The sequence below is a fragment of the Vipera ursinii genome (assembly GCF_947247035.1).
Source record: "Vipera ursinii genome assembly, chromosome: 6".
In the NCBI taxonomy this organism is placed as follows: domain Eukaryota; kingdom Metazoa; phylum Chordata; class Lepidosauria; order Squamata; family Viperidae; genus Vipera; species Vipera ursinii.
Genome location: NC_139515.1, coordinates 57,547,165 through 57,569,833, shown reverse-complemented (window position 1 = coordinate 57,569,833; position 22,669 = coordinate 57,547,165). Strand labels below are relative to the sequence as shown.

The following is a 22,669-nucleotide window of genomic DNA, read 5'->3' as shown; positions in this document are numbered from 1 at the left end:
ACCAAAACCTTCTAGAAACATGATGGTGTTTCCTATCCAAGATTTGCTTACCAAAAAGGGGTGGCAGTGATCCTTTGTGAGATCTCAACTGGTACTGTAAATAGTTGGACACAAATGGCTTTACATAAAGCTGGGCTCCAGAAATAACCTGTGTATCACCACTATAGCTGCATAGCAGCAAATCTACCTCAGCCTCTGCCAAGCTGGTTATCCTGAAAATACTAGACTGTCCTAATTTTTCCTTCAGGGGAAGAAGTGCTATTGATGTATGCTTCTGGAAAATCAATAAGACTCACATGTCTGAGAAATGGAATTTTACTTTATTTTATATATCCCTACTTCTAGGGACAGTTGTATCAAAATATTTACAATGGCTGCACCAAAAATAAATGTTGAGAAATGGCAAGTATGACAGAACACAATCTAGCAAATACATGTAAAACAGTATAATGGAGAAAGCAAAAAGAGAATACTGTTTATACTAAACTTGCAATTCTGAACCCCTCCTTAACTTTTCATATCACTCAAGTACAATAAAGCAGAGAGAGTATTAGCAACTTCCTAAGCATAGTTTCCATTCATTATTTTTTAGCTGAACTGTGTGACAGGAAGGCAAACTGTAACTATGATGTAATAAGAAGTCTTTCCACTTTTATATAGCAATTTTCTGCTTGGCCCTCTATTTGCAAAATTTAATTAACTGGGCTTCTTCCTCTCCCTTGGGAGACACACTACATGCAATAAAAATTGGGAGGGGAGAGAATTAAGATGGCTACACACAAACACACAGCAGAAGCTTTGTTTCTATTATCACAGAATTCTGACTCAGGAACCCTGTTTTATACTACAAATAATTTCTTTCTTTACCAATGCAATATTAAGGTCTGCCCCCAACACACATTATATATTATAGTTTAAATGCAAGTTCCAATATTGAAAGCCCCACTTTAACAATGTTTCACCCCCTCCCGTCCCTCATTCTATTCAATAAAAGGAGAAAATTTTGGCAGTTTAATCTAATTTGGTGCTGGGAGATGAGATCCCATGAGCCAGAGTTGAATGCCTCAAGCATTGACAGCTTGAAGAACACAAACTTTATGGACCCAACAGTTCTATCTTCATAGTGTAGCTTTGTAAAATGGATACATCAAGATTTGTTAGAAAGTTGCATATCTTAATGACATGCTTTATAATTATGAATATTGTTTGCGTTTTTCCACCCTACCCCATCTTCCTTTACCATTCACTTCTTTTTCATTCTCCAATGGCTACTGCCTTTTATCTTCAACAACAGCAGCACTATTCTTTATTACAAAAAAATGAAATGCACAATGAAGTAACATCTCTCCCATTCCAAATTTGGAAAATAGGCACAGTGATAAATGGAACTGGTTATGGAACAGTTAGATAGCTTAGGAGATGCAAGTTAGTTTGAGAAATAACTACAGTTCTGTCATCCAGCACTTCATTGCTACCTTTCAGCATCAGATGCCTGAGGCAAGTACCTCATTTTACTTTATAATATATCCAGCTCTAACACTGTTTAATTTGGAAGGGAGGTTGATACTTCTAGTATCTCACTACATTATACTTTCTTGGATTACTAGAAATGGATGGTGGTGTTCATGGGTGATATGTCATGCTGCTGAAGGATCAAGAAGGAAATTGAACAACTTAATTTATTTCTGCCATTTCAGCTGTCAATGAAGGAGAACACTGAGGCCTTTGAATGGAGTCTGAGAGATATCAGATTCTTCAGCCATCTTCAAGGTCTTAAATTCATAATAGAAGGGGGTCTATAGCGATTCTTTCTTGTGGAATTTTCTGTCTTTTGGCATGTTGGGTGAGTAGTATATTCATTATTTTTGGCAAACTTCTCATAGCAAAGTGAGTTCACAACCCCCCCAAGGCCCCCAATTTCTAATCTTCCCTCTCTATTTTACCCTGACGACTCTTATTTTTTCCTGAGTACAAGATAGAGGATCCCAATAATAAAGCTAAAGCAAAAGCAGATCCAGGCCAGTATAAAGGAATATCCATGGTGACCGTCTTTGTAATACTGAGGAAATCGGGCAGTATAGATCGAGGCAGCAATCAAAATAAACAGCCCTGTGAAAACAAAAGCAACCAAACAAATAAATAATACAATAAAGTAAAATTGGGAAGACACTTTAAATCGTTAGTTCATCCAAACAATTGTAGATTTCACAGTGAAGAGTGAAAGGAGAGAAAAGGATTAACCTACTTTATTTGAATACTGAAAAAAATCCAACCGCTTTGTTATTATAAAATAAATATATATTTTCTTTGAGTCACATTTACAGTATGGTTCCCTTATCAGATGCATTTAAAAAAAATCAAATACAAAACCTAACACTAATACTGATAGGACTCAGTTCATGTCTGCAGTTACAGTATTCCATATAGAGCCATAACTGATATCCTGAATGCAGAAACACATTATTTTCTCCTAGCCATTTTTCTGTCTTTTTTTCCCTTCCTTAACACCATGTCTGATAAAAATTTCTTCAAAACTCCAATGCCTGCATGCTACTTTGTAATCTTGAGTTGATGTAAAGAAGACTGTCTCAATCTCAACGTAGAGTACTTCTACAGCAGGCATGTCCAAAGTCCGGCCCGTGGGCCATTTGCGGCCTGGGGGGCGGTTTAATACGGCCCTCTAACAGCCCTCCCTGCTCTGTGTAAATGCGGCCCTCCCATGGCCCTTCCTTCTGATTGAGGGTGGCAAGCAGAAGACTGTCTGCCACAGGAGGGAGGGCGGTGAGAGGGCCGCATCAGAAGCCCGATCCTGACGTCACTACCCAAACTTGGAAGATGAGCATAGGACGTGCAAGTTTGGAGTTTGGGAAGGTGAGGAGATTTGGAATTTCTCTCAGGCTACTTTAGCTGTTGGAATTGCTCACAAGATTGGAAGCTCTATCTGTGTGTGTGTGTGTGTGTGTGTGTGCGCGCGCGCGCGCACGTGCACGCATTCTGTGTTTCACAGCCATTTTATGGGCTGGGATGTGGGGAGCTGGACAGGGGTAGGTAGGGCCCTGGCCTAGCAGAATTTGTGAAGTGGTGGAAGTGTGTGAGCTGTTACCAGAGAGTCTGACCTTGTCAAAGCAAATAACACAGTTTCCATCTGCCAAGGTCAAACAGAAGCAGAATCATGCAGAATCATGCTTGCTAAATTTTAAAATTTATTTAAAATACATTGTGAAAACTCAGCTGTCAGTTGATCTTAATGTTATAAAATGAAAAGTATGCCATTTGCAATTAACTTGGCATAAAATAATTCATTTGCATTTAATTGCAATTGTTCAAAGAATGTTCGGAAAAATGTTCAGCCCTCCAGCATGTTCACTTCATCCAATCTGGCCCTCTTTGAAAAAAGTTTGGACACCCCTGTTCTACAGTCTCTTATGTATAGACAAGTCTACCTGAATGCCTTGGAATTGTTATACTTTCATCTCTGGAGTAGGCTCCTGATACCAGTAGTAATGTAACTGTTTCTGTACCCTGTCAAGGAAGATAGTATCTCTTTCCACATGTACTGAACGATTTTTCATTTTTAACATTGAGGCCCCTTGTCAAATTTCCCTAAGTGAAAAAAAAAGCATAGAAAGTAACCAGAGCCTTGGTGGAGCAGTGGGCTAATGCCTCCTTAAGTAACACCAGCTGCCTGCAATTAGTGCAGGTTCGCGTCCCACCAGGCTCAAGGTTGACTCAGCCTTCCATCCTTCCGAGGTAGGTAAAATGAGGACCCAGATTGTTGGGGGCAATTAAGCTGACTTTGTAATAATGCCGCTTGGGGTGTGTGTGAAAGCCCTAACAAGCAGGCATATACATAGAATGAAGGCTACTGCTAAGCTTGTAAGCCGCCCTGAGTCTTCGGAGAAGGGCGGGATATAAATGGAATTAAAATAAAAAATAAAAATAAATGATGAAAGACTTTTTTCATCAGTAGCCTTGACAATTATAAAATGCCCACCCTGTAGAATTTGTCCTGGTACCTTGACAGCTACCAAAGAAAGAAGGCTTTATGTTTAAACTTAGGTTTTCTATTTTCTTATCTCTGATAAATATTTTATTGTTTAAGCAATTAACTATGTGCCTCTTGAATCCAATAAAACTATATGAAGTACTAGAATAGAATAGAGCTGGAATGGACCTTGGAGGTCTTCTAGTCTAGCCCCCTGCTCAAGCAGGAGAAGATATACCATCTCAGACAAGTGATTGTCTAGTCCAGGGATAGGCAACCTAAAACACTCAAAGAGCCGCTTGAACCCGTTTCCCACTGAAAAGAAAACACTGGGAGCCGCAAAACTCTTTTGACATCTAACATGAAGATAACATTGCATATATTGTTTTTTACCTTTATGCTATGTATAAAAAAACTAGAGTGTGCTGCATTTATGAAATCAATGAACTGCTACAAAGAAAAAAAATTATTTCTGCATGCAACAAAAACATTTTGAACTCCAAAAAAAAAAAAAAAGATGCTGGGTCGAAGGTTACTTTCAAATAAAACACTCAAATGTCTATTTGAGTCCTCCTCGTACTTATGAAATAAAAAGCCGGTGCAAACTATAAAAACTACAAACAGAAAAATAGAAAAGAAAAAAATTGCAGGGGGAAAAAAAGAAAAGGACAGGAGAAAGAGGGGGAAAAACCTTTCTCCTTCATCCCAACAGGTAAAAACAATTTTAGTAGCTTATCTACCATCTTTAAATACAACATAATTATCCCCATACCTCACCTCTTAATTAAAAAAAACCATCAAAATATTTCTTTAAACATTCTTTACTAAAAGTCCAGTAAGGACAACCACATATATTCATATTTTCTCACTCTCTCTCTCCCTCCCTCTCTCTCTCTCCCTCTCTCTCCCTCCCTCCCTTTCTCCCTTTCTCTCTCTCCCTCTCTCTTTCTGCCCTTGGTCTGCCAGTCCTCTTTCCCCACTCAGTGTGTTTGTGTGTTGTGTGCTGTGTGTGAGAGAGAGAGACAGAGAGACAGAGAGAGAGAGATACAGAAAGAGACAAAGAGAGGCACTTGCGCTTCTTTCTCTCTCTCCCCCTCCTTCCCTCTCTCCCTCCCTCTCTCCCTCCCTATCTTCCCCCTCTCCCTCTCTTTCGATCTTCTGCTCACCTGGCAAGCTGGCTTCACACTGTTCTCGGACAAGCTGACACACATTTTTATTGGGTTGGCTCCTTCTCTGCCTGCTCTGTTGAGACCCAGCAAAGGCAGGAGCCCCACCCAGTAAGCTTGTCAGCTTCTTGGAGGTCAGCATGAGTTACACACACACACACACACACGACAGAGAGAGAGAGAGAGAGAGAGAGAGAGAGAGAGAGAGAGAGAGAGAGAGAGAGAGAGAGAGAGAGAAGGGAAGCGCAAGTGCCTCTCTCTGTCTCTGTCTCTTTCTCTGCAAACTGCAAGCCACATGCAGCTCCAGAGCCACGGGTTGCTGACCCATGGTCTAGTCTCTTCTTAAAAACCTCCAGTGATGGAGCACCCATGATTTCTGAAGGCAAAATGTTCCACTGGTTAATTGTCCTCACTGTTAGGAAGTTTCTCCTTAATTCCAGATTGCTTCTCTCTTTGGTCAGTTTCCAACCATTGTTTCTTTTCCTGCCCTCTGGTGCTTTGGAGAATAGTTTGACCCCCTCTTCTTTGTGGCAGCCCCTCAAATACTGGAATACTGCTATCATGTCACCCTTTTCTTTCTTTCTTTAGACTAGCCAAACCCAAGTCCTGCAGCTGTTCTTCATATGTTTCAGTCTCCAGGCCTTTGATCAACTTAGTTGCTCTTTTCTGAACTTTTTCCAAGGTCTCAACATCTTTTTTGTAGTATGGTGACCAAAACTGGTTGCAATATTCCACATGTGGTCTTACTAGGGTTTTATAAAGCAGCACTAATACTTCATGTGATCTTGATTCTATGCTTCTGTTTATACAACCCACAATTGTATTAGTTTTTTGGCTGCTGCTGCACACTGCTGGCTCATAGTCAAGTGTTCGTCCACTAGGACTCCAAGGTCCCTCTCACAGTTGCTGTTTTTGAGCTAGGTCTCGCCTAATCTGTACTTAAACTTTTTGATTTTTCCTGCCTAAATATAAAACTTTGCTTTTCTCCACATTAAAACTCATTTTGTTGGATAGGGCCATTGTTCAAGTCTGTCAAGATCTTTTTGGATCCTGACCTTGTCTTCTGGGATGTTGGCTATTCCTGCCAGTTTAGTGTCATCTGCAAATTTGATGAGTTTCCCTTGTATTCCCTCATCTAAGTCATTGATGAAAATATTAAAGAGTATTGGGCCTAAGACAGAGCCTTGTGGTACCCCACTGCTTACTTCTCTCCATGTGGATGTAGTACCATTGAGGACTATTTGCTGAGTATGGTTTGTCAGCCAGCTACAGATCCATCTGGTGGTGATGTTGACTATCCCACCTTTTTCTAGTTTACTAAGCAGCAGGTTGTGGTGAAATTTGTCAACTGCCTTACTGAAATCTAAGTATACTATGTCCACAACATTTCTCTGGTCTACTAATTTGGTCACTTTATCAAAAAATGAAGTAAGATTGGTTTGGCATGATCTGTTTTTGGCAAACCTGTGCTGGCTACTGGTTATAACTTTGTTTGCTTCCAGTTGTTTGCCGTTCTGTTTTTTGATTATCTTTTCCAGTATCTTCTCAGGTATTGATGTTTGGTCTGTAGTTTCCTGGGTCTGTTCTTTTTTTCTTGAAGATGGGAATCACATCAGCCCTTTACCAATCATCAGATACTTCCCTAGTGCGCCAGGATTTTTGAAAGATATGTTGCAATGGTTCTGAGATAACATCTGCCAGCTCCTTCAGAACTCTGGGATGTAATCTGTCAGGTACCAGTGATTTATAATTGTCAAGGTCGAATAGGTGTTCTCTTAACATTTTCTTGCTTTTTAATTTTTGTTTCTAGTTTGTCTTTTGCACTGGTTTTTTTGATATGTTGGGCTATAATTTCTTTTTGTGTGAAGACTGATGCAAAGAGTGAGTTAAGCAGCTCTGCTTTCTCCCTACTGCCTGTTACTTCCTTGCCATCTTCTTTCTTTAGTGGACCTACTGTTTCCTTGACTTTTTTCTTGTTATTAATATGTTGAAAGAATTTTTTTTATTGTCCTTGATTTCTGTTGCAAGTCTTTCTTCATTCTGAGCCTTTGCTTTACTGACTTCTTCTTCTGGCTGTCTGCTGGTAATCAGCCTCAGTTATGTGTCCCTGTTTCCATTTTTTGTACTTGTCCTTTTTGTCTTTCAGTTTGTCAGAGAGAGCTTTGTGCAGCCATGCTGGTTTCTTCTTGAATTTCTTGTTTTTCTTTTTCAGTGGTATTGTGCTGGACTGAGCTTTTATGATCATATTTTTCAGAGTTTCCCATGCTTCTTGCATGGGGTTGGCCTTTTGTTGGTGGTACTGATGAGAACACTACTTATGCTCCTAGCTCCTTAACTTTATTGCCTAGTTACTTATAATCTCTCAGTATTGTACTCAGGTTCTTTATTGTGTCATTCATCCCAATGTAAAGGAGGCGGAAAGGGTAGTAATCTGTGGGCCTAAATATTTTGGTTAGGTTCTTGGCCACATCTTTGATTTTTGCTCCAGGGAGACAACATACCTCCCAGGATTGTATGTCTGGTCTGCAGATGGCTGATTCTGTTCCTTTCAGGATAGAATCTCCTATTACCAACACTTGCCTTCCTTTTTTGGGGTGTGTGTGTGCAGTCTGGGATGCTTTTCTGTTTATCTCAGTGTGTTTAGTGAGGTGACTCTTTTAGGGATGTTTGGTGTTGTTTCTTTGCTAGGTGTCTGCATCTTTTCTTTGAGGGGGAGGTTGTGGGTCTGCATCTTTCCACCCAGGGGGAGAAATCAATTGCTTAGTTTTAATGGGGCCGCTTCTGGTTGGGTTAGATTGGGCAGTAGGGGTTTGTTAGATGTCTACTGCTTCTTTCTTTGATTATTGTGTTTCCTTCTATGCATGACATGCCTCCATTTTCCTTCCTCCAAGGGTTTATCAGTAGGGTCAAATCCTCTGGGAGTTATATGTTCATTATTTGTTTCAGTTTGGACATAACTTTCTTGTGTAGGTTGGATTTTGGCTAGGGTTGCCTCTAAGTCCCTTACTTTTTTCTCTAGTTCACATGGTTTACATCTAATGCATGTATAATTTGGGTGTTCTTTGGGCATACGCACATACATGGAACATGTATTGCATAACACAATAGTATCAGTTGCCTGTTCCATGAGTTTGTTGTTTGAAAATCCCTCTTTTTGGTTGGTAGATGTGCTTTGCTGTTAGCCTTGTTTCTTTCTACTCTGTTCTAGGTAATTATGCCTATTTTCCCCCTATTCTTTTTCTGCCTGTTTGTGCTCATTTTTTCTACCTTATTTTTTAACCTTCTTACTATTATGTTAGCTTTATTTATCCTTTTTTCCCCTCTATTTTTTTTAGTTTTTGAGCTCCAATTCCTCCCTATCTTATTATTTAAGATTAGCCTTGTTAAGATTTGCCTCTTTATTCTTTCTTGATTTCTAATGTTCCACTCTTGGCCTTATTATTTGCTTATTTATTTAGCTTTTGCTTTCTGTCCTGTATTTATTTTTATTCTTTACTGGGAATCTTCCCTCCCTTCCTATTGGGACCTCAAACTTAATTGTTGCCTTCACTTCCATTGCTTGCTGCTCCTGCCTCTTGTTGTTTTCTCTGCCAGCTCCATTCTGTCTTTTGGTGCTTGTCTCTGCTCTGGTCGGGCCTCCGTTCAGCTTTCCATTCAGCTCAGCTCCACTGTCTGGTCTGCTCCCCTCAGCCATCCACTCAGCTTTAGAGATCAGAGTTCTCTAGCTCAAATCATCTCTGTTGCTGCTGCTGTGTTGCCACCAATTCTTCATAGCCGGATGGATTGCTCCAGACCTTTTGTCCTCTGCCAGACCAGGAGGCGGGGGAGGGGCCTGCTGATCTGGCTGGGGAGAGAACATTGATCAAATCTTCCACCTGGGGCAAGTCATTCGGGAGGGCTGCAGACCTGGAAGGACACAAGGAGAGGGCTGTGGTAGTCGGGCTGCCTCTCATTTGCTGGATCCTGGGTCGGGCTGCCTGGCTGGCCCTCGAGCTGAGATGCCTAGATTGGGGTATGGGTCTAGGCAATTACTGAATATACTGTGACCCACCAGTTTGCTGCTTCCAACAGTCTCCCTTGTCTGCTGTTCAGCTGCCGGTTCTAGATATAGTACTTCACATAGTATTAGATAAGGATTCCAACTTGAGCAGGGAGTTGGACTAGAAGACCTCCAAGGTCTCTCCCAACTGTATTATTCTGTTAGATTTACACATCATAACTATATATCACCCTTCTCCAGTATTTTGGACTAATTTCCAGTTTGCTATAGACAATAGCTTTCCTTACAGCAAATCAGCATAATGGCTCCCGTGATGTAGAAGCGTTTCCCCTTCTCCATGGTGAAGAGCTGTACCACGAACATGACCAAAGAAATGAAGGAGAAGATGATGGCCAGGATCATGAAGGCCTGCACAGCCTTGAGGGCAGCTAAAGACACAAGGGAAGAAAGAGAGAAAGGAACGCAGGAGTTAAATGGATAGCAATATACCATTAAAGCAATATCCGTAGATGAAAATAAACAGCATATTACCCATGTCATCATTGTTAAAAACAAGATTCTGGCAACTGCTTTCTGAACATTGCTTCCAGAGCCCTGAGGAGTTTGTTTTGTCAGAAATGGTGGTTACCATCCAGACCTAAAATAAAGCAGAAGAAGATTTCATATTTGCATTACTTCCCTTCAGGAAACTGACATCAAGCTAAAACTGGAAGCCAGTTTAGCTGAACTTTTGCAAAACTGTCATCAATAATTACTAGGTTTTCCACAAAGGCTGATGTTTTTGTACCAAAAAGACATTTTGGATTATGCTGCAATATAACTGATACTAGAGTGCTTTTTCAGCAATGCACATACAATAATATATGATTATTTGAATACACATACTATAATTGCAAATTTTGATATGTTTAAGGCTAGTGACTATGGTTTTAAATTTGGTTTTATGGGGTTAAATTACTATGTATTGAACATATCTACTGTTTAATTCTTTTTTAAATTTTGTATTTTCATGTTCTTTTTAGTTTTTATTGTTGTGAGCCGCCCTGAGTCCTTAGGGAGAAGGATGGCATATAAATATAAATATAATAAATCAAATCAATCAAATCAAATATATACTTCGAAAAAATGTCTGCCAAAATGGAATGCAATTATAGATGTGAAATTTAATATTAATTTAATAGGGATGTATAACAGAATGATTTATCTAAACAGAAAAACAAGATATTTATGAAAATTGTTGTTGTTGCAGGATACAATCTGTGTTAGTCACTGGGACCAGAAGTTTAGTCTTCCAAATTTTTGTACTCATGCTGGAGCCCATCCTCAGGGGACTTCTCTCTACTGTAGTGTGTGCTTAGACTATTCTATGCGTCTTATGTATGTGGTGCCTTCTTATTGATTGATTGGCGTGTTGATGGGTGGCTATTGGCTGTTATTTCTTTGTACTGCCAAGTCCTCTGATAAGCTGGTGGTAAATCAGCACTCTTGTTGACTGATAAGAGGTTCGTTTCCTAGATTTCAATCATTTCACTGGCTATCTTTGTACTTGCACAGCCAACAATCTTAGTTGCTCTGAAATTGAATATACAGTATGTCCTTGTTCATTGCAATTTATTTGCCTTCATTTGATAGTTACTGTTGCTCAGGAAATACTGTAATTAACAAGTCCCAATTGGAAGCTCATGTATAAAATCCATTTTTGAGTTTCTCTTACTCTTGGGGAAGGGGAGGAGAGGAGATTGGTTTCCAACAAGTGAAATAGCCATTGATAAACTATTTATTCAAAAAAAAGCCTTGTTATGTTCAAACTACTTGCAAAATTGCTTTGGGATTGCTGTTGTAGCAAATTTGGAAATGTTTGAAACCAATCATGATCTAATATACATAAACTGGGGGAAAGAAACTCAATGGGTATAAAATGAGAACATTGAAACCTAAGAACTGCCAGCTGGATTAAACCAAAGGGCTATTTATTCCAGCACTGTATCACATAGTGTCATGTCTGTTTCATCTGATAAATTTATGAGACAGCTCTTTTCACTGTTCTTTCCCAGAGGCTAGTGTCTAAGGTACAGTATGCTGCATTTATTCTGGAGACAGTTTACAGCCATTCAGGCTACTAGTCACCAATAGCTATGCCTTCCTGAAATATCTACTTGTCTCTTGAAGCATTTAAAGTGATAGCTATTATCATATTAATCTCTCTTGGGATTTGGGCTTCTTGGCTTGTAATAGGAAGACATATTTACTGCTTTGTTCTAGGTTAGGACACTGAGCTTGTCGATCAGAAGGTCGGCAGTTTGGCGGGTCGAATCCTCAGTGCCACGTAACAGAGTGAGTGCCTGTTACTCGTCCCAGCTTCTGCCAACCTAGCAGTTCGAAAGCACGTAAAAATGCAAGTAGAAAAATAGGGACCACTACAGTGGGAAGGTAACAGCGTTCCGTGTGCCTTTGGCATCTAGTCATGCCGGCCACATGACCACGGAGACGTCCTCAGACAAGCGCTGGCTCTTCAGCTTTGAAATGGAGATGAGCACCGGCCCCTAGAGTCGGAAACGACTAGCATGCATGTGCGGGGGAACCTTTACCTTTTTACTATCTAGGTAATCAAAATGAATTAGCTTTGACATTCAACACCTTAATACAATAATATACACATGCCTTTGAAAACTGTATGACTTGGTGATGGTTGCTCAAAATGATGATGCTTGTCCTTGTACACTAGGTATAAAGAACTGTCTTATACTAGTTGACCTATTTCATCATCAAGTATTCAGTATTTTCTGTTCTGATAAGACTCAATGGCTTGAAGCAGAAGCCTCTTACATCATTTTGTACCTGAGCCTTTTCAATTAGATAATGGTCTAATTGGATGATCTACTGCATGAAAACTACTACTGTGCCACTAAATATGATCCCTTTTTAGAGATTATTTCAGGAGAGCTAGCCCATCTGTTCACGTACTCCTCAGCCTACTGTTCACAAGGTTTGGAACTACTTCCTCAACGTCAGAAACTCAGGATTACCTCTTTCAAAAAAGAAAACAGAGATTCTAAAGTTTAGATTTTATCAGATATGCTAAAACAGACTTTCTCTGATGGCCCCTTGACTTTTTATTGAAGAGCTGGAATCTAATAATTAAGATTATTAATTCAGTGAAATTTAGAACAGCAAATTCAGGAAGCCATGATGTGAATGACACAAAAGATGGTCAATTCAGAAAATTCTACTTTAATTACTGACACTGAATTAAATAAAAAAGTTTGCCTCATCGTCTCTTGCAATAATATATATTTAATTATTGCTGCATTTACTTTATTGTATTCTGTTTATAGCACAATGCATTTATAAATCATAAAGAAGGCTGAAAAACTCCCATTCATGGACATATACAGGGAGGGGGCCAAAACCACAAAAATTGAACTGCAAATCACATGAAACCTTGCCCCCCCCCACTTGTCCTTTTTTTTAACTGTGCCCTGCCCGCCCCAAATGATCTGTTCCCATTGCAGTTGCCATAATACCAGAAGCCAGACTGCTCCATGAAGGATCCTCCCTATGGTTTTGAGAATTCTCAGTTACATTGGAGCCACATTCCCAGATTTTAAAAAGTGCAAAACATTTATTAATGTATCCTTTAGAAATCATTACATTGCTAGATGCCTGGAGAATGTGATAGGAAAGGTCATACTTCTGATGCCATGAATATTGTAGTCTTTCAACTGGATTTTCTCTATGGTCTAAGCAGGCTCAGAGTTATTTTCTTGTTGATGTATTTGTATCTTAAAAATGTTTTTAATGTAATCTGATGTTAGCCACCATTTCGTTTATATATTGACCCCTTAGCCAGGCATCACGATTTTTCCCCCATTGCCGGCAATGTGATGGGCGCGGTTTCAGTATGATGCATCCAGCCCACGGGCCGACAGTTTGACATACCTGCTAGGCTATAACTATGTTTTCTATGCTTCTCGGACTAGGTTATAGTAAGCAGAATACAGATCAATTTAGAGCAGATTTATTTAGAAGAGGCTAGCGCTATTTTGAGTTTAAAAATAAACATAATGCAACTTTAAAAACAAAGGCTAATGAGATATATGGGCATCATTTTTTCAGAGCCTAGTCTCTGTATCTTGATATTACTTTATGAAAGGGTATAGGACAGATGACAGTGAATTCTTATAACTTACATGAAAATGTTTCCTTGCATCTTATTCCTTGTAAAAGCTATTCAGATGAATGTAACTGACTGTTCCTGAGCTTTAAAAAAATCTATACTTTGTACAAAAAGGTAATTAGACTGAGTACTTTAAGTGATAACCACACAGCTGATAGGGGGCTATTTGGTCTGTTGGAGTCTGTGGGACCAAATATGGAGAAGCAGAGGAAATCCTTGGGGGAACATCCAACCGCAGATTTGCTATCTTCCATATACAAATGAGAGTCATGGGAATCTGGATTGCATATGACAAAGATATTCCTAAACTTCTCTCTCTGTAAAGTTCTATTCTCATGATTTCTGATGAGGGGGGATAGATGCCAAATACTGGAACAACAGAGTGCTGAGAAAACAAAGAACTTATTGTGGTTTCCTGAGTTTTTTGGCTTCTAAATATCTTTCCTGTTTTTGTTCAATGGTATGTTGGCCTGTGTGCCATGGGTGTGTTTGTGTGTATGTATGAGTGTGTATAAAATAAGTAGGCTGTTTCAGATAGAAGTATCCAGCAGATGTCATCATAAACTAAAGCAAAGGAGCCAGTTGATATGTAAATATAAGTGTGGCCAAAGCAACAATGAGTAACACATTCCACTGCCTTCCTGCTTAGTTCACTTTTACTGTTTATCAGCTAGCAGTCCAGAGTCAATGCTGTGAAATCCAAAGAGGCTTGTTTTCTAACAAGTATAAAACTTATTCATACAACATTGGGTGTGGATCACTGAAAATCAGTCCACAGCTGATTTTTAGTACATTGTTTTCTTTTCCAAAGGAAGTGGTGGAAAAAAGAATCTTGAATTTTGAATCTTTTACCAGAAGTATTTTTAAAAGCCACAAGTACTTCCCCACTACCCCAGAATTGCTCAGCCATACTATTGAACCATTATGAAATAAATAGTTGGAAGAAACTGTTTCCTCTTATTTGCTTATCTCCTGAGAGCTATCCTTATTGTGAGCTTATTCAGATTAGTCTAATTAAGAGAACATAACAGAAATTATGTAGTTTAGAGCTAATGTTCCCAACACTATCAAATCAACCGTACATTAACTTTACTGAAATATACATAGTAGTAAATAATAGAGGTAACAATAATTTGGGGGTTCTTTTGTCTTTTGTAAAGGAAAACCTGTTTGATTACTTGTTTATGATTGATGTTAGCAAAACTAAAATCATCTTAAATTTATCTTCCCAACCTGGTCACCGTTGGACTTCATGCCACATTACCAGCTACATAGACTTTGGATTGTGGAAATTCCAGCACATCAGGAGGGAACCAAATAAGACTAGACTGCTTTACTTTTAGCCCAAAATGGTTGTTCTTTTGAAGTATCAACTAACTTACATATGAAAGGTTTTTAATATAAGAGAGAGGGAGAGGGAGAGAGGGAGAGAAAGTGAAAGAGAAAGAGAAAGAGAAAGTCCACAAGGCAATTCCTGCTCAATTAGAAAAAAACATTGGACCTCAAAACCTGTTCACACAGTCATCAAGGGCAATCATAAACATCAGAAAAGCCTCAGGGGTGTCAAACTGCTGGCCTACGGGCCAAATGTGTCATGCCAAAACCATTGCCGGCAATGGGAAAAAAGAAGCAATACATTGTGACTCATCAGGTGACGTTGCGAGCTTGACACCCCTGCCTGGCTCATGTTGACTTAAATTTTTTATACCTATTGTAGTAGAAGAGCCATGTTAGTCTATGGTAGACAAAAATCAGAACAACTCTGGGATCACTTTCCAGACTAACACATTTTATTAAAAGACATAAGATTTCATGAGCTACAGCATCAAATACTGAGCTATAGTTCCCAAAGGCCTATGCCTTGTAAACAAAATGTGTTAATTTGAAAAGTACTAATAGATTCATTCTGATTTGTGTATCTGTGCCTGTCCATGTATGTGTGCATATGTGTGTCAATGTGAATTTTGTTTTTAGTGGACTGTATATAAATACTAAACTAAGTAGTTTCAATTCTTCAAGCAGCATTAGAAAAGGCTACTTTGTGACCAGATTACATAAACAGGTCTTTATTGCCTACTGCATATCCATGACATTATAGCATTTTTTGACATTTGTAGAGTTCTTGATGTTCCCTGAACTTGGATGTTTGTGTGTGTGTGTGTGTTGCAGACATTTCATTAGCCTACTAGGTAAAATCCTCAGAGCTTGAAGGGATTGGGGATAATAATAATAATAATAATAATAATAATAATAATAATAATAATAATAATAATAATAATAATAATAATGGAAGGGACCTTGGAGGTCATCTAGTCCAACCCCTGCTCAAGCAGGAAACCCTATACCATTTCAAACAAATGGCTCTTCTTAAATACGTCCAGTGTTGGAGCATTCACAGCTTCTGGAGGCAAGTAGTTCCACTGATTAATTGTTCTAACTGTCAGGAAATTTCTCCTTAGTTCTAGGTTGCTTTTCTCCTTGATTAGTTTCCATCCGTTGCTTCTTGTCCTGCTCTCAGGTGCTTTGGAGAATAGCTTGACTCCATCTTCTTTGTGGCAGCCCTTGAGATATTGGAACACTGCTATCATGTGACCCCTCATCCTTCTCTTCATTAAACTAGACATACCAAATTCCAGCAACTGTTCTTTATATGTTTTAGCCTGCTTATATGCAATGGCTCATCCTGTTACTGTTGACATTTCTTGACATTTCTTTGGACCTCTTATCTTTTGTCAATCATAATAGCAAATTAATTAACCAAATCTCAAATGCCTGTAAATTTTGTTCAGAGGAATTTATACAATGTGGCCCAAAATGCTGAGTACTATAGAATTTAATAGGTGTATTATCTCAAGCCTATTCTTGGTGTGAATAGCTGTGGTGGGGGGGGGCTGTCTTTTTTTGCATAGAATGAAAAAAAGTCTTTTGGAATTTACAGAGGGGGGAGGCATGGTAATGCTTTCTTTATTCAATGCATAAATAAATGCATTTTTACATTAAAATTGCCTTATCTGCACCATTTCCTGGAATAATGTATTTGAATTATTGAAAGAAATACTGAACAGAAGAAAGCTGTGTGTGATGATCCAATCCTGACACCTAGACTTCCCTCTCTTCTGATTCTTGGTTGATTTATTTGATGCTCTAGGAACAAGGCCTTCAAGCTCAACATTTTGGAAGAGTGGAAGGAACAAATTTAGAAGAAGATTGCTTGTGTGGGGTCTTCTTGCAAAGTGGTTAGACCAATGTTTCTCAACCATGGCAACTTTAAAGTGTGTGGACTTTAACTCCCAGAATCCTCAGCCAGCATCTGTGAACTTTGAATTCTGTTCAGCTACAGGTAATTCCCAGATCATAAAATCACAAAATTACAGAGTTGGAAAACACCTCAGAGGTCATTTAGTTTAACCTCTTGCTCAGGGCAAGATGCAGCAAAACAGATTCTATGAAATGCTAATCTAGCCAGCAAGTGTAAGTTTACTTCTATTGTTTTTTAATTATCACAGAGGGCAAGTAAAATTGGTACGTGACATAGTCAAAAGAAAAATAGTTATACAGATTCATTATACAGTACAGTATTAGTAGTGTATGTGAATGCAAGCAGAACTAATCAGTCATAAACTGAAGATTTTAAAAGAGTTCAGTTAATCCAAATGAGTTAATTTACCATATTGTTGCTTTTTTACTTTTTTAATGCAGAAAAGACATTTCTGTAAGAATATTGGAAACGAATGGTGCTACTCTGCTTGTCAGAAGTTGATAGGAAATGGTGAAACAAAAGTTAAAGGAAGAATTAAATCTGTTTTCACTTATTATTTGGATATCCACTTAGTTCTATATTTTTGAATAGAAAGAGATACTAGCATGCTCAATTCAGTGCTAATGTTCATACTGTGGTAGAACCTATTTTAATGATCTTAGTGCTCAATACATCTGGAAAATATTAAATATATAGGTAGCTAGAGAACATTGTCAATACAGGTTTATATTTTTCTTTTGCATTAATTCAACCACTTTTATTTAGTTTTAAAAATAACAATACAGAAATATGTAAAAGACATCCTTTGTTCCTATATATTATTATGCTTTTGTCTCTGCTGATCTGTGTTTGTTAAGTTTCAGAAACCTATAATCTTGAAAGTGAGAGAGGACACAGTGTTTCAGCATGGACAGGAAGGAACCAAGCTAGATTTGTCATATAAACCAAGAATCCTGCCAAATGATATCCCCCTCTCCCCATTGAGTTTAGCTTTGCCAAAAAGTTCATGAGAATGTTTTATGATTCCAAAACAGAAAGTCTGGGAAAGACCTTGTAATTATACAACAGACTGTCTGGCAGGTGGGAAACCAAAGCATCTTATAACTAGTATGTCCTAACTCACTCAACTTGTTTCTCAGTAGGCTGGGTCCAGGTGTTTTCAGGATCAGGATAAGAGAATGGAATGATCTCTATTTCACACCTTCAGGCTATTTTGAATTGCTGCTTTGTTTCAGTTAATAAATGGGGAATACGTCAAGCCTTAGGGCCTTACTTCTTTTGTAATTTTCAACAGCCAGATTAGGAAACCTTAACCCACATAAATAAAACAAAGGAGTTTTCTGTTGTTGTTTTTTTTTTCCTGGAGGTAATTTGTTTTCAGAAAGTAGTTCATCATACTGTAAATATATGGTTGATGAACTGGCTTTTAAAGGTGCGTAAATCAAGAATGTAGTGACCTGTCTTCTCCATGTCTGGCACTCTCCAAATACAGTCGGTTCTATCTGGTCCACACAACACCCAAAACTGTAATGTGATTTATTTGGTTTTGTCTTAACATGCCTTGTGTGATCACAGGCATTGAAGTTTGCATACCGCGGTTAAAAGCTTAGTATAGTGCAAACTAGCCAATGGTTGTTTATTTAATAAAATGTAGTTAAATGAGCCATAGTTTAGTGTGATGTCTGAAATCAATGTTAAGTCCCAGATTCTTAGGCAGGAGGAAAGGAGGAGTTGAAATCCAATCATATTAGATGATCCTGCATTTAGGAAAGCATACTGGACTCGGTCTGAAAAGGAAGAGACTGGCAGCTTAGAGCGCATGTCTCAACAAGGTCTCTAGCTCTAGCCTCCCCTGCTTTATTGTAGTGATAGGATTTTTACTGTTTTAAAGCCAAGTAATAAGTAAACTTAGGGACGCGGTGGCTCAGTGGGTTAGGATGCTGAGCTTGTCAATCAGATGGTCGGCAGTTTGGCGGGTCGAATCCCCAGTGCCACGTAACAGAGTGAGCGCCTGTTACTCGTCCCAGCTTCTGCCAACCTAGCAGTTCGAAAGCACGTAAAAATGCAAGTAGAAAAATAGGGACCACTACGGTGGGAAGGTAACAGCGTTCTGTGCGCCTTTGGCGTCTAGTCATGCTGGCCACATGACCACGGAGACGTCCTCGGACAAGCGCTGGCTCTTTGGCTTTGAAACGAAGATAAGCACCAGCCCCTAGAGTTGGCAACGACTAGCACACATGTGCGGGGGAACCTTTACCTTTACCTAATAAGTAAACTTGTCTTTTTTCAAAATTGTTCTGCTCTTTTGCCCCATAGAAACAGAAGCAGGACTGAAAATTTTAGATCACCATCCTTATATTTTTACCCTGTGCCTACAACCATCAGATGCCCCCAAACACAGAAAAGCCTCTGACTGCAAAGGCATTGCTTGCCGTGGGTCTTAACTAAGTTGAAGAGATCCAACATCTTATGGTTGCTAAAACATAACAGAAACATTGAGAAGGTTTTGCTACTTACATTAGCAATAGTGGAGACAAAGAGCATGATGACAGTGGCAATATGAACCACAAAGATTCCAGCCAGTAGTACCAACATCTTGGCTCCTCACTTCAGGAACAATCTCAGAGGCAGAGAAGTCTTTGGAAGAGAAAGAGATCTAGGTTAGTCTAAAACCAAGCATGAATGTAAGAGCATGGTTCAATATTAATTCCATGCAATCAACGAAGGACATACTTTTAAAAATCTGATCAGTGACAAAATACAGTAAGTTGGATCAGAAAATACTAGCAGATCTTCAGTTTAATCATGTTGAGATTTTAGTGAAACACACTGAGTAAAAATCATACATATTTGAAAAAGGAGCCTGAATAAATAAATAAGTCTATGAAAATGTATATATATGTAAACATTTATTACATTTATTTCAGTTAAAATCCCATTCCCTTATTATTTACTACATTTTATCCCATCCTTCATTTAAAGCAGAGGTGTGTTTCCATGAGTCCTTGTTCTAATTTCAAATCTAATTCAGTTTTCAAACTTTGCCCTGCCTCATTGGCTTTGCATTTGCCAACTTTTGCTCTGCCTTGCTCCCTTCTAGATTAACCTTGGCAACATTAGGACTTCAACTCCCAGAATTCCCCAGCCAGCATGCTGGTATCCTGGCAATCAAGGTAACACAGGCATAAACAAGGAAAAGTACCTCAAGCAGTACTCTTGCCTTGAGGTAAGGTGGGCAGCCTATAAATTTTATAAATAAACAAACAAACAAACTCAGGAGTATCCTGGAAGGGGCTCCTCCACCTGCTGTTATTTTCATTAGTATCCCACAAACTCAGCAAGGGATTTTCTGTCCTTTAGTCATTGGGGCTTTTCTCCTAGACTAGTTCTTTATTGCAGGCACCTGCTATACTTCCATGATCTTTGGAGAAAGCAAATATGTTATTGCTTACTCAGTTTAAAAGCTCTGATCCCCACTATAAAGACAATGACCTGCCAATCTGGATATGCAGGTTCAGTAGTCTATGACAGGAAGGCCTGGAGGAACGTTGTCCATAGGGTCGTGATGGGTCGGACATGACTTCGCAGCTAACAACAACAACAGTCTATGATACAGAAGCATACCAAATAATTTGCAAGCAAAGAGTATTAGCTTATGCATTATATAAGCTCTATCAGTATTAGATGGTTAATGTTAAGCAGAGTTGCATAATGAAGCCCAAGCCACTTGTGTCTTTTGAATGTCTTGACAATAGTACCTAAGGACATTAAAAGTTTTACCAAATTGCACCTGTTAAAATGACAAAAGTGAAATATTTGCTGGTTGACTAGTAGGTGATGTATTACAAATTATCATACCATTGCTTAAGAGTTGCTGCAGATAGGCAGCCTTTTAAATAAAAATAAATTAAGTTATATATTAACTGTACTTAATTTTAATTAAATATACATTCCAATTAAAAATATGTTTTGTCCTGATTTCAACCACAATTTTTTGCAATGCAGTTCCAAGCACACCCAGGACAGAAAAAAGATTGTATACCTCTGATGTGATTTGAAGTTTCTGTTTATCCCATCTAAATACTCCAGTTTCTACCTAAGTTCATATAAAGCTTTTGTATATCTGTACATAAAGTAGGAATAAGAAAAGATCTGTGGTATTGCTCTGAGCAAAATAATGCCCATCAGACAGATACCATCTTTCATTTCAGTAATGACCCAGTTTTTAAAAAAAAACCAGCCATGTAAGCTTAATGAAAATTAATGTCAACCATGGAGCAGGTTGTTGGCATCTATTGATGGATTTTACTGAAAGTATATTCATCTCTTTGTGAAACTATCAAAATCACAGTTAGCAATAGATTGTTCTTGGGATCACATTCCCCAAAATAGTGAATGAAGTCAAGGCAAACTTCAAGGAAGTTAGGAAATGTGGCATGATTTTGTGACTTTGGAATAAGTGGGATTATGCTGGAAGCAGGATTCTCTTCCCACCCCCCATCCCCCTTAGTTTAAGGAATTCCATTTGGGAAGGCAATATATGTATGTGCTTCCATAGACACACAGGGAGAAACAGAAATTGGTTTCAAGTATCAGGACAACTTGAGAGCTTTAAACGCAACAAACTGGCAGCCAATGCATGTTAGATGCAACATGATCTTGATCAAAAGGTACCTCTTCCCACCCTTGCATTAGGAGATACTATTTGGTTATTTCCAGATGGCAAGCTTATTGTACAAGAGTATGACTGGAATGAGCAACATGCTAGGCTACTATCAGACTGGGTGCAGTGACCTGTTGTTGGAGAAGAGGGATCAATGATGCTACTGTGGGGTTTTCTACACAAGAACAGTCCAGGCTTTGTAATGTGGGACCCACCCAATTCTTTTTAATACAATAAGTCTGTCTCATTAAATTTCTGAAGAAAGCTGTCATTTATTTGTAATTAGGTTGATTCATGTTCCCATTCTTTCCTGACTGAACAACTAGTGATTATCTGTGGGATTTCTTAATGGTGCTGCAATGTGTTTTTGTTAGGAAGTGGAAAAAGCTCAACATCTTAATCATCTGTGATTCTGCAATGTAGAAGCAAGTGCTAGATCCTGCATGACAGTGTTGAAATCTCTGATCTCATGGGGTTTTTTTTAATAAGAGGATAGCTCTACATATGCTTCCTGTTCCCAAGATACTACATTAGCACTTTTTTTCATCTCTGACAACGCTAGATGTGAGGTCTACCTCACGTCTCTGCATCTCTGCGACACCAGCAAATGGAGAATCTTCAGATATAACTACCATATTACCTGCAGAATAAAATAAGCTCTGTGCTACTTTATAGGACTGCAATTCAATAAGGAGAACTTAGTGGAATTTTTGTCTTAAGAAACAGCTGGGAGTGGCATGGCAGATTAGCAGTTTAGGCTGTCATGCAGAATTTCCCTCAGACTAAAAACAGCTACAAATAAGAGGCTGGGACTTGCAAAATAATCACTTTAGGGGTGGAGAAAATTTGCAACTGAATTCCATGAGAGAAAAATGAACGGGGAAGGACAAATATCCATCTTGATTATTCTTGGTAAGTAACATGAATGCAAAACAGGCAAGTGGAACTATATGATCATGGAAATGCATTAATGCCAAAACTTTACAGGTGAGTATCATTGCGACAAAAAGAGCAACAATTACCATGGCATAACTCATGAAGAGATTTAAAACAAATGTGCACTTTTAGGGAACAAATATTGGCTGCTCTTACCTCCTTTGTAATTCAACAAGTAGAACTAAAGACTTGCTTCTATTTCACTAAAAATTGGAAGTCCAAAATTCCTGTTGATTTATTCAGAGGTAGACAACTTGTTTTGCTTGCCAAGGGTCACAAATACAATTCCTGCTATCTCCTATCGGTAGCAGGGCTGGGAAAGGTTCTTATATGAAACCATGAAGAACTACCACTAGAGATGGTAGACAATGTTAGGGTAGATGGACCAAACTTGTTTCTTGATATTAGGTTCCTGCTGCAAATCATTCAAAGTGACAAATAAATGTTGGTATCTATTCTGATCTGCAAACTATGCAGTTCTAT

The 22,669-nt window shown here is 38.7% G+C and overlaps 1 protein-coding gene across 1 annotated transcript in view; it reads right to left on the bottom strand.

Moving 5' to 3' along the window:
- Nucleotides 1–304: 304 nt before the first annotated feature.
- The window catches only part of EMP1 (epithelial membrane protein 1), a 40,856-nt gene continuing 18,491 nt past the window's right edge, over nt 305–22,669 (bottom strand). Inside the window, exons 2-5 of the mRNA XM_083366767.1 lie at nt 19,105–19,224; nt 9,683–9,788; nt 9,439–9,579; nt 305–2,109 (exon numbers count right to left, since the gene is read on the bottom strand). Coding sequence (XP_083222893.1) covers nt 1,955–2,109; nt 9,439–9,579; nt 9,683–9,788; nt 19,105–19,182 — 480 coding nt within the window. The 5' untranslated portion in view covers nt 19,183–19,224 and the 3' untranslated portion in view covers nt 305–1,954. The remainder of the gene's footprint in view (nt 2,110–9,438; nt 9,580–9,682; nt 9,789–19,104; nt 19,225–22,669) is intronic.